Here is a 12,397-nt window from a genome sequence, read left to right as displayed (position 1 = left end):
GAAAAGCTATAGATCAGAAAAAGAGAATCAAATTGCTTCAGACTATAAAAATAAAAGAAACAATAACAACAATCATTTACTCACTTCTGTATATTTCTGAATCAAATCCTGACTCCTTTCCATAATATTCTGTAAGACAAGAAGAAAATACATTTAGCAACTCTCATGCCAGTGTGCATCTTCCCCTCAAAAACATACAGTGATACTCAGCAAACTATTCTCCCCTCAAACCGGCTCTTAATGTGAACCCTCAAAGTGTCATCGTGTGGTAAAACATTAATTCAGCTGATGACCTTCACAAACAACTGAGGACAGGTCTACCTAGTACTTATACCAGTATAAGTAATACTGCTTTAAATGCTCATGTGCACACAGTTAAGGAGATTTTATATTTTTTTTTGGCAGTTTGGCTTCTGTCATTTTAAGCTGCACTAGGAAAGTTATGCTGACTAAAAGCATGCATACAAAGAGCTACAATTTCTGTCATATGAGTGTACCGATATGGTACTGTCCAAATTAGAAGCGTGACAATTTAGGATCACCCATAACTGAAATGCTTCAATTATGTCCCTCTTTGGAGACAGAGCATGACAGCTACTCATTGCCACATACGCACGGAAAAGGAAAGAAAAAAGTGTCGGTGCCATAATCATTACCAAAAGTGGAATTTGGCCAAACCCCTGGGTTTAAGCAGCATTCCCAGAGGATGATGGGGGATTCTTGAAGACTACCAGTGACTGGGACTTCAAGCTTTAACCAAAAGAAAGGGTGTCTGTCCTGAGACACTGAGGTAATTGCTGGAGCTGAGGGAAATGTGTTCCCTACCAAATAATTTGTTTCAACAGCTGTGGATTCTTTGGAAGCATCGTACGTGAATAATGGCCTGCTTCATCTGATTCAGCCTGTGAGAACTGCTGGCATCACAGCACAAAATGAAATGGTTTGGAGCTGATATCTAAGAACTGATGCACTCAACACAACATGAAACTGAGATATTTTCTTATCTTCATAAGCCTCAAGAAAGGCACATGAAATAGTGCCAATTTTTTCAGTGAATGAAGCTTGGTAGTAGCAGAGCTCTACCTCATCAAAAGATGAGGACTGAGGGTTAATGGCTGAGGAGGAAAGCAATAGAGAGCACAAGAGGCAAAGCACAGCCTCATCCTAGGTCCTGTGAGACCCTCAGTGATGTCTCTAGGGAAAGTGAACTTCTGCTGCAGGAACTACGGGTCCTGGAGACCCTCCCCTGGCATCAAGGGCATTCCAGACAGCATGGGGCCAGGAGCAGAGATGCCATCTGCCTGCCTGGGGCATGAGGAATGTTTCCAGTGGAGGCAGGATTAAGGCCTTGGTGTAGTCTCTATTTTCAGAATGTTAAATGCAAATAGCAAAAGGAAGAATCATGTTACTGGGATGGCATTAGACAGGGTCAAGGGAGAAGGAACTTACGCGGAATCACAAGGAACAATATTTGCAAACTCTTTGAAATGCTGATCAGGCCTGATGAAGGACAGTTTAATCAGGCACTTAGAGGTGAAGAGGGCAGTGCCACCCAAGGTTTTCTGTGATAGACCACAGCTCTTATTCTACCATCGTGCCTGCTCTGATCCTAAAGATGCTGACGGGAATTGGGAGGAGTATGTGATTATTGCCATGGATTTTTTTTTTAGGCAGCTGCTTCTGCTTTATGGCAAAGGCCCAGTTTCTGAGTTCTGGAAGTGCTATAAGAACCTTTATAGAGGAGAAGCTTTGCACACCTGGTAACTTTTCTGTATTTCTGCATAAGGGCAAGGGGAATTTAGGAATCTGGGAAGGCTTGCAAGTGAAAGTTTTCTGAGCTGTTATACATGTCCCTTTGGAATTGGTGTGTGCTGCATATTTCCAGATATGCTGAATTTTGACATTGTTTAATTAAAGGATTTGAAAGATATCATAAATAATACACTTCTGTTACAATTCTGGAGTCACATTCTTCTGTACGCATATGTATTCCGAAACAGTATTCAGATGTGATCAAAATATGGCATGCAAAGACTAAGGATGATAATAACATAACCCATGACAGAACCAAGAATATATTAAAGCACTAACAATAAATATACTATCTAAAAGACAGACAACCCCTTCTGTCTGAAAAAAATAGTTCAAACTGGCTTTGCAATTCAATCAGTCGAAGGAACACATCTCTTCATGACCAGTAAGATGTCCAAAGCAAATGTGTTCCCTTCCTATTCATCTGTTACCATTTGAATTACTCCCTGGATGCTGTCACTCCCACTGAAGCATTTAGTTGTCTACAGTTCTGTGGGTCTATTCTGTTCAGGCTTTTTACAACAAAATTGTTATTTTTTATATATGTGTATATATATGAGATGTGAACATCTAAACTATGATCCTATGATACTGCACTGCATGTTTCTTAAAGCTTGCTGTAATTTCTCTTTTTAAGTACTGGTAGTTTACTTCCTTCACTATGTGCCTGGATTTGGCTTGTGCAGAGTGTGTATCTACGGAGTCCATGCCAGTTATTTTAAGAACAGCACAGATCCAAAGAAGAAAATATTGTATTTGCTTTTGGTAGTTACTGATTTGAGAGAGAAATAGGGTATTCTATGCAATATTGCACTGAGAAATCTCCTTGAAAGCCACAGAACTTGTTAACCAACTACTTGCTTATCTTTAGAAATGCAGCAGACTCTTTCTAAGTCTGTTATGTATTTAACTGGATGGCTGTTTCATATCAGTCCAAAAGAAATAAGTACCTAAATTTAGTACAATTTCAGCACAGTGGCAGGACAGCTGCGTCCATATGGAATCTGAAAGATTTTGCCCGAGTCCAGAAGTGACTGAGAAAGAGAAGCTGTTATATCAGCCATATACATATGGTAGCTAAGGATTATTTTACCCAGTTGTGCTTTTCCCTCACTAATAACAGAGAGAAATTCTCCTTTCCTATTAACAGAGTGCTCACTTCTTTCTCTGTTTTTTTCCAGAGTGCTTGTATGTTCCTATGATATAATGTGTAGCATTGAAAGTATTTTGAAGAATCTAAAGAATTCGTACATTTAAAATGAAAGGAATATTTTCTACTTACTCCTGACAAGCACTGTAGCAAATGAATAAGCCTCGCCGTATTGATTCTTAACTTCAACACTGTACTCAGCAGAATCTTCCATGGAGCATCTGGAAAGAAAAACATTTCCCCTCCATTTAGGTTTCAGTTATTGTTCATACTTCACAGGACAAATTCAAAGGGGTTCCCCTATAATCCCATAAGTTAAAAGTAGATGTTTGCTTTTCATCAAGAAGCTGCTTTTCCTTTCGATTACAAGGATTTCTTCTACTTAGTGGTCAATTTTTTTCTCTTTGTACACAGAAACAAGCCATTTCAAGTAATGAACAAGTGAAAGACCTGTGGAACAGTTGGTTCCACTGAAGATATGCATGTATAATTCACAGAGTTGAACTAATGGCATTCTGATTACATTGATCCATCCTAAATCACATTGGTATGTCTGCTTGTGATATGCTCTTAATGTGCATGGTCTTACCCTGAATTGAGAGAATTTTGGCCATACCTAAAAAGAGACTAAAAAGGGACCAAATAAGACTCTAAATTTTTTTTAAAAGATTTTTTAAACCTCATAAACTGCTGTTGAAGTTGCTTCCTAATGGCAATGGTGTAGCTCAGACGCAACGCACTGAAGTCAAGCAGGGTCAGATTCCAGAAGAATACTCTTTTTAGTTGAGCACAGGCAAACTGTGAGTTTCAGGAAAGCAGGTCTTACTCAGCTGAAAAAACAACTCATACAAGAGCACATACATTACCTGCTGATGTGTAGTGTCAGCATCCCAAACTTGTTTTTTATGTGATATTTTCCTGCTGGTGCTAGGCGAGGATCAATACGGACTCCATTTTTATACCTAGTTGAACACAAAGGAAACATGTTTTTTAGGAAAGGATGGAGAAATTGACTGGTAAAACAGTTTATTTTAAAATTAACCGTGTCAAACAGAACAGAGGAGTAGACACAATTCCCTCTTTTACAGGTCTCCTGCATCAATCCAAAACAGCCTTGCAGCTAACCTAGATCCCCTCCTGTAGTCCTGTGTGTGCTTCTTCCCTAGGGCTGCTCGCAGACTGCCTACGGGCAGCTTAGCGTTGGCTTGTTGCTTCCTCCTCAGTTTACGCTCCCTACTTTGCAGGTTGTGTGAGGGAGTTTGAGCAGATGTCTCTTGCTTCTTTGTGTTCACCGGGAATCTGTGGGAGGTTCATATTCTCTTTGCGCTTTGAATAATTCAAAGAGGTTGTTCTGGAAGGACACAGGACATCAGGAGCTCTGACAGTAGCAGAGTTAGCTGCCTACAAAGTCATTAGTAATCCAAATGTTTGCATACTTCAAACCTTCCATGGGAGGAATGGTCAATTACTTTAACAAACTGATCAAAGTACACGCTGCAAATTGTTTTTTGTGGTGATCTTTCATTTATTTCTGTCCCCCTGTTATTAATGGTAAATGCTGCAGTCAAGCCCAGTACATAACACTTCCTTTTCTGTCATTCGGTAAATACGCAAAGCTGAGTAAATGAAAAAGTTAGTTTGTATTTTACAAATTGTAGAAGCAATAGCAGTTTAAGGCTAAAACTTGCATGGTATCCAAGGTGGCCAAGCCTTGACGGTGTGTATGTGTTCAGTGATTTAGTGCTGGCAATAGATTGTGCTTTCTGCGACTTAAACCCCAAGTTTGCTTGCAGGACGGAGGACAGCACCAAGAGAAGCAGGGATATCTACATGAATGTCAGTCCTATCCCAGAAGGAGCCCCATAGGACTGTCCACTGCCTCCAGGGCCCACTGAATACTTAATGTCTTTTCTGGTCCTAACAGTGGAACTGGAGAATTGAAAGTGTTTTCTGTGATTTCTGAAGCTCTCCCTTCCTTCTTTCTAGCAGGACACATGTTTTTCCTTTGGTTGCTTCCTGAAATGCACACAGACTGTTAGCCACATGGGCAGCGTGAGTCATTCCTATCAACCAACATACCACGTAACCTGCGGCGGTGGGGAAGCCAGGACTGTACATGCCAGCTTCACTTCCATCCTTTCCCAGACTGCATGTACTCTGAGGGGGATCCAGAACATAGGTGGTCGCCCCGAACGCAGCTCAATGTATTCCTTCTCCACGCGTGCCTTTTCTAGAGCCTATGACAAGGATAGACTAAATAAAGGCAGTAGAAAGGGATTGTGTTCTAACTACACAAATTCTTTTACAAAGGGACATGCGTGATAATGCATAGTGCCAGGAGTATAACACCTTATTTCTAATGGGTTTGACGTTGTCCTAACACCTGATTAGGTTTAGTATCCTCTCCAGAATGCTAGTTAGTCTTGGCAATTTTAATCTTGTTGGTGTTTCTGCTACCAATAGAGATGTCTGATCTGACCTTCCTCCGAAGGGCCTTCCTGTCAGCTCTCACACGCAGCAGTCTGCAGTTCCGAATAACCTCCTTTTCCAACTTTTCCATGTCATTCCCAAACCGAACTCTCTTTTGCCCTCTCTGTTCTAGCTCTAGGATGGCAGCTTCTCTTCTTATCTTGTAATCCCTGCAACAGAGGATGATAAAAGCCAGCAAAAGTTAGGATAATGCTTTTTATTTTGTTTTGGTCTTTTTTTGTTGTTCTATAGCACATATTTTTGGTTAAATCAGAACAAATGCTAAGGACAGAAATATCAGTTTGCATGCAGTATGCGTACGAATGTCAGGCAATTAGGCCTCATAGGAGCCAGCTATGCTACCGTGAGATATAACACTTCAACGGCACAAGAAGGGGATCCACTATATGAATAGTTCCAATTCCAGGCAGAGAGCTGGGAGAAGGATTAAAGGGAAGAAGGATGTTGGTAACTACTCAGGTTTTTCAGCCATCACAGAAGGACGGACAGCAAGATCATTGCCAAGATATTCTAGGAAAGACAGGGAGTTCCATCTGTTACCATTAATTTATTAACCTGACTGTGTTTTCCTATGAAACCTGGTTTCTCTTAAGCCCTTGCTTGTGAGCAGGGCCATATTACTCATTATCACAGGTACCAAGATGATATAATGTCACTTCCTGCATTTTAGTTGAGGTCTGATGTTTTTCTTTTTAAAGAAAGAACCTCTTGATTGACCTGCTCATTTTGATTCCAAGGAAATGAGTTGAAACCTGTGACCGCTATATACAAAGGTGATGTCACATACAATGGTTGTATTGAAGTTACAGTGATTTCTGACTTACTGTGGTATTTCAGAGGTCAAGGCAAGGGCAGCTGCTATCGATAACTCTGAAAGGCTGAAAGTCTCTTCTTCCTCACTTCCAGAGGCAGATGCACATAAAAGAATCCAGACAAAGTTCCATAATTTCATAAACTCAAAATTCAATAAATCTGTAAATGCTCAGTGCCGAGTGTAGAAAGTCCTGTCTGGACTTGATTTACTCGGCCTGTCCCTAACTCTGTGGCTTACCTGGTTTTGAACTTTTTCTTTCTAGTTGTGGAGGTCATTTGCAAGCTCTGTTGCCTCTCCTCCTTTTGCTCCTCCTCTCTGTGGTGGAAGAAGGTTCGAGTTCCCATGCTGGGAAGTCAAAAATGAACTTTCTTGCTGGAAAAAAGAACATAAAGTGACTTTCAAATAAGACACCATAACAGAATCTCTTTAAGTTATTGTTACGTCCTTTCTTTGCTTTGATGATCAAGGGCTGTGAATGAAAGTTCATATAATACTATCCTCTGTCATTCAAACTATGAAAGGGGTTTGCTTCTGTGAAAAATGGAATCAGATGAAGAAATTAATAAATCTTTAAAGGCAGCTGAAGCTGTAACAGAACAGTCAGTAGGCAGCATTTTGTGGGTAGATCTGTTTTCCTAGGAATGATCTTATGCTCTAAATCTGGTGGATATTCTTCCAGGGAGTTCCATTAGATCAGACCCCCAATATAGCATGCAAACAAATGAGGAGCATCATGGAAAGGGAGATCAGAGCGACATGGAAGATTAGGGACAAAATAAGGTATGGAACATCAGATAGTGAGATACGGAGGAAAAGTTTAGAAAATAAGCAGTCTGGAAACTATATTGCAGGGATAGCTATGATGCCAAATAGCCTGTGACCTGCCACCCAGATTGTGATTGCACCATGTTCTGCCCCTGCTTGCATGTGCCCAGGGTTAGATAAGGCAATGCTGCTGAGCCAAACACACAGGCTGCTGTGCAGGCATCACTTGGTGTCAGTGGTAGTTGGAAAATCCAAGTGGATTTTCTGGAACTAACCAATTCCAGTTGAAGTTGCCGAAGCAGAGCACTTCTTCAGCTTGTACTCCCATCTGTGTATCTGGTCTGCTGACAAGAGCAGTTATAGTTCAATACTTTAAGAGGATAATGCTTTATCTAGCCCTTTGAGTGCATCCTGAGAGATCAGTTGTTTATTCTTAGGTCTTAGAAAAAGGTTGATAAAAACATAGCATCTTTCAAAACGTTAGCCTTAAAGGAATGGCTCAGTAAACAGCAGGATTTTCCCCAGAGTGACCAGAGAAACCTGCCCAGAGCGATCCCTCTCCTACAGATGAAACACGGGGAGCAAACATCAGTGCTCTTGGCTCCCATCCATCTCCTGCATTAGCTGCGGAAGGACTAGGCTGTTGCTGCAGCCTCTCTGTTGGGAACAAGCAGCATGCTGCTTTTAGGCACTGACTAATGAGTGGTCATTAAACAAAAGTAAATTTTAAAAGTATATCCCTCCGTATCTCATTCTGTCCTGCAATTGGTTCAGAAATGCACAGCACAATCCTGAAACTGTTCAGATTTTCAAGTTGTAAGAGCTTTGGTTGCTTTATAAAAACAGCTTTGGAAGCGTAATTGTTGCTGAATAATATTTGTTAAAACATACTTGTAAATCTTTCTTTTTTTTCCCTAGCTCATGTTCCATTATTGAAATTTTCCCTTGGCAAATTTTGCACCTGGATTTTAGTTTTACTGCTTTCTAATCCTAAAATGATAAAAAATACAAAACCCTCAGCTTTTACTAGTAGTACAATTTTCTGTTAATGTAAACAAATTTATTAAAAACAGTCCATGGAAAAAACTGGTTGTATGGAAGAGCAGAGTTGTTGTGGTAAATGCAAAATATCCCAAAATGCAAATGAAAATACAGAATTATCATGATAATATTTCCTCAGTAGATGGAAGAAAGAAATAAATGTTGGCAAGTGTAAGAAAAAGAAAATAAAGCAGGCTTTTATAGAAAAAATATAGACAAAATATTTCATAGAATACTACTCTTTTCAGGATTGTTTCAGCTGCAGAATGACTACTGGGCATCAGACCTTTGTTTCCATTTTCATGCACAGCTCCCGATCCAGGTTAATTTTTGCTATATAATGTTGTTTTGTTTTCCCTGGAAAATTTTCAATGCTTTATAATCTGGTGTTTATTGTAAACATAAAGAGTTCTGGTTTACTTTTCAATCCAGTTATTTTATTTTTTTTTCTAAACAGACCCATAAACCAGAATAGATTCTTGTGAGAAGACATGAAGCAAAACAGTATTTTCATAAGAACAGCACTGGAAAAACAGTAATGACGCTTTAAGGCAGATACAATCACAAAGCACAGTCTATTTCTGAAGTGCAATTCAAATAAAGCGATCATACAAAATAGCTGATGCTGCTCTGAAGAGCTTACAAAATCTTGCTATAAACAGTAGTTTATTTACAGATAAACCAAACTCACCCTGTGAAGACTACAGTGAGAGTGCCTGTCCTCATGAAAGAGAAATGACAAAGGAGCGTTTCCTTCTCCCTGTTGATGACACTAAGAATGACTCTCCCCAAAAGAATGTTCCCCATGTTTGAGTGCCCATCCTGGAGTCTTAAATATAGCATCCTACCATGCCATCGCAATGACAATGGGGAGACCCATGCCGGGGTTACGCAGTTGGAGCTGTTTACTGCAGTGGCAACTAATCACAAACTCTTTTTCAGATCAGGCAAATTATTGCCTTTGCCAAATGGTATAGGGACAGACAGGTGCCTCCAAATTTCTGGCATCGGATTATCCTCTGCTCGTTTAGAATAGAAGCTCACAAAACATCTAAAATGTATTATGAATATTTTAATCTCCTCCAGGAATTTCCCTTGGGTTAACCTCGCCATTGCAGCATAGTAGAGTGAAATCATTTACTTTGACATCTCTTTAGTGAATGCCAATTCCAGCCAAATTATGTCAGTGTATAATTAGATCAGGAGCTAACAGCAGCTCTTATGTTTTGGTTGGCTGCCACTATTACACGTTCCTTATTACAGATGAACGAAGGCTTGCTGCCACAGTAGCAGGTGAGCTTACATATCCAGCTGGCCATGGTGGTATCTAAGAGTCTGGGGTAGGGTAAAAGAACGGAGACTGCTGTTTTTCCATTTATTTGCGACAGGCTTGCAGTTTCAGCATTCAGGATGAACCCTTCCCAGCAACGTGAGAAGTGGGTGGTATTTTTTGTGGTGTCAGAAGGAGAAGTGAAGGTTTTGAAGTAGTGAAGCTCTGAGGCTGCAATACTGGTTTGTGAGCCAGATGGTTTTCAGCTACATTTTATTAGTTGAGGAGTTTGCGCATCAGTAGTGGGCTTCTCAGAGCTGCTGGAATTCTGTAAAGAGGGTATGTAAGAACATAAAGTTGCCATACGGGATGAAGCTGAAGGTCTGTTCAGCCCAATATCCTGTCTCTTGAGAGTGGCTTGTAGCTTTTCCTGAGCTGGCCTTAATGCTTTATTGTTACTAATAGTCCTATACCCGTTAAATTGCCTAATTCCTTCTTGAACACTGTCTAATTCTGGCCTCTGCAAGGCCTTGTGGAAATGAATTCCACCATCAAATTTGGCACGGCTTGAGTCAACCTGCCCATATCAGTAAGATCCATTTCTAAGAAACTTTGTTTGCTTCACCACCCAAATAAAAGAAAGCTGAAACCCAGCAGGATCAGCACTAGAACCACAGGGACTTCTGTGTTTGAAGTTTATTTAGTGGCTGTGTTTCAGACATTCCTAAGAAAGCCATAAACAGGTACTACTGGGCAGGAATGAATGAATCCATTTGGTATAAGCTGAGCTGTCAAAGTGAAGGAACACTTTTATTTCGTTGGTTTTGAACAATTGCATTACTATTTGAGTGCTTTCCTGAATTTTTTTATTATGAGAAGGATGAGTAATTATAGTCTGTTCTGCTTAATAATAACAATTTCATTAATCTCTGTCATATCAACCCTCTGTTGTGTGCTTTAAGGAGAAGAGTCTTAACTTACGCTCTCCTCATATAGATGCTGACCATTTTTGTCACCTGTTTCTTACAAATATCTTATAATCATGTCTCACAGCTCTCATTATCTCAGTCTGAGAAGAAAGATATACATGGACATGTTAGATCCTCTGAACGAGCAAGTGTAAGGCCACTGCTTAGCACTGAGATCCACCTGCTGTATCATACCTCCCCATCACTAACAGCAATACTCCTAGGCCAATGTGATGCCAGAGCTAAGATATAAAGTCTGTTTTATCAGGGTCCCTAATACTTTCAGAGCTGCCCCTCAACTCTGCTTCATTCTGCCTCCAGAATTTGGAGCTTTTAATTTGTTCCTTGAGTAAGATTTTCTCAAAGTACTTGTTAAAAAATCATTGGTGATTTTTTATTGTCTTCAAACAAGACACCTTTCAGTGCCAAAACAAATAACGAGCAAATAATGAGGGAGAACGTGAGCCTCAGTCTGCAGCAACGTGTTCATCCCTGCGCAAGGATCCCTGGTGAGCTGTGAGCAGGGCTGCTGGCGTGGGGAGTGGCTAAGTGACAGCTCCCCGATTTAGCTGAGAAGACAAAGAGTAATACTTCGCTATAGGGTTACAGCTGCCACCTGCTATGCTGATATCCTTGTGACAACTGGAAGTGCAATGCTCACCTGTCATCGTCGTGACATCTGCCTAGGAATAAGCATGGTCTTCGTGGCAAGGCGCTTCTAGTTTTTATTATCAAGAACTATCAAAGCTGTTACCTTGAAAAGTCAAGATAAATGAGGAACAGTCTGTTGTTAGATACAGATGGCTTGCATGGGAAGACCTTTGAAACAGTGTTGAAATACTGCTGTTTATCTGAAAATGTCCTTACGCAGAATGAGAACGAGATAATTAGATCCTACTTTAGCTGTTTGCAGTAATGCATTTTGAAACACACAAGCCTATCAATTTGATTATGAAAAGCAATGAAGCGGAAGGCAATAAGGTCAGCACATGTTGATGGGGGATGGATGAGCACTTTCCTTGTGCAGCTATAATAAAGCTCAGTAGCGTCAACATCTGTTTCCAAGCTTTTCCAAAAAGAAATAGTTTTAGAAGGGATAATCTTCATGTTAAATTTAAGAGGTGACTCATGAGACAAGAATTGATGATGTCCTCCTACTTAGTATATCAAGGCCTAAAAGATAAATACTGACCGAGCCATGATCAGAGCAGGAAGCTGAGAACATCGCTGTCAATCACCTCCTTAGACATGGCTTACCGAGTCTCTCTCTTGACTGCGTTCCCTGTTCATTACAGTTACTGCTGTTAGGGGTAGAACAGACGAGGACAGGATGGGGCAATAGCTGGGTTGTAAGCCTTTAAGATCATTCCTGCCAATGCAGCCTTTGAGTCCTGTCAGAGGCAGTGTAGCTTTTAAGGTGCCTGAAGAAGAGATCAACATCCCAGTGTGGGACACTTTGCATCTTCAGGCACCTACATACATTCTAAAAATCTGGTCCTAGGCTTTCTGCGCCTCTGTTCCCATCTCTTCTCCTGGGGCACCAAAATGGTAACTTTATTAAGGGCTGGACATGATCAGACCCCGTGGCAGGGGGGTCTTCAGAGGGATTTGAAAAGGTTTTTAAATAGGAAATGTTGTATTCTTTAGCAGCATCTAAAGCTCTCCTAAGGCCCCCTTCCATTCCACACTATGGTGCCCATACTGAGCCTCTGCTGAGGGTTATGTTTCACAACATGAGCCAAAATGTCGACATTTTGGCATTTGATTATTGCCCGAGTAGCATCACTGGGAATGTTGTTGACACAAGATACGCAACCCACGGGCAACTCTGAATAAGGTACTTGGCATCACTGGCTTGAAATGTAGCCTCTCCGAGGGGGTTGGTGGGGCAGAATGTTACCCCTGGGGTCTCGCACTCCTTGGAAACAACACAGCTGGGCTGCTGCAACTCCTGTAACTGCAGCGCTTGTGTGCGTGTTGGTTTTGGTGTTACAGTTTGGACACAGGGTACAAGAAACTGCTCAAACGACATTCCACAAAACCTTTGATACTGAATGGTATGAAGTGAAGCTCGCACAATGGAAACA

At 40.8% G+C, this 12,397-nt stretch overlaps 1 protein-coding gene across 1 annotated transcript in view; it reads right to left on the bottom strand.

Annotated features, from left to right (window-relative positions):
• The window catches only part of MYOM3 (myomesin 3), a 28,505-nt gene extending 19,673 nt beyond the window's left edge, over nucleotides 1-8,832 (bottom strand). The window contains exons 1-8 of the mRNA XM_009882241.1: nucleotides 8,764-8,832; nucleotides 6,504-6,638; nucleotides 6,277-6,351; nucleotides 5,442-5,601; nucleotides 5,042-5,199; nucleotides 3,829-3,924; nucleotides 3,095-3,183; nucleotides 85-129 (exon numbers count right to left, since the gene is read on the bottom strand). Of these exons, the coding sequence (XP_009880543.1) occupies nucleotides 85-129; nucleotides 3,095-3,183; nucleotides 3,829-3,924; nucleotides 5,042-5,199; nucleotides 5,442-5,601; nucleotides 6,277-6,351; nucleotides 6,504-6,610 (730 nt within the window). The 5' untranslated portion in view covers nucleotides 6,611-6,638; nucleotides 8,764-8,832. The remainder of the gene's footprint in view (nucleotides 1-84; nucleotides 130-3,094; nucleotides 3,184-3,828; nucleotides 3,925-5,041; nucleotides 5,200-5,441; nucleotides 5,602-6,276; nucleotides 6,352-6,503; nucleotides 6,639-8,763) is intronic.
• Between the last annotated feature and the right edge of the window lie 3,565 nt (nucleotides 8,833-12,397).

This window comes from Charadrius vociferus, unplaced genomic scaffold (assembly GCF_000708025.1).
Source record: "Charadrius vociferus isolate BGI_N301 unplaced genomic scaffold, ASM70802v2 scaffold613, whole genome shotgun sequence".
NCBI classification, from domain to species: Eukaryota; Metazoa; Chordata; class Aves; order Charadriiformes; family Charadriidae; genus Charadrius; species Charadrius vociferus.
Note: the sequence above shows the minus strand (reverse complement) of the source record. Positions and strands in the feature narration are given on the sequence as shown.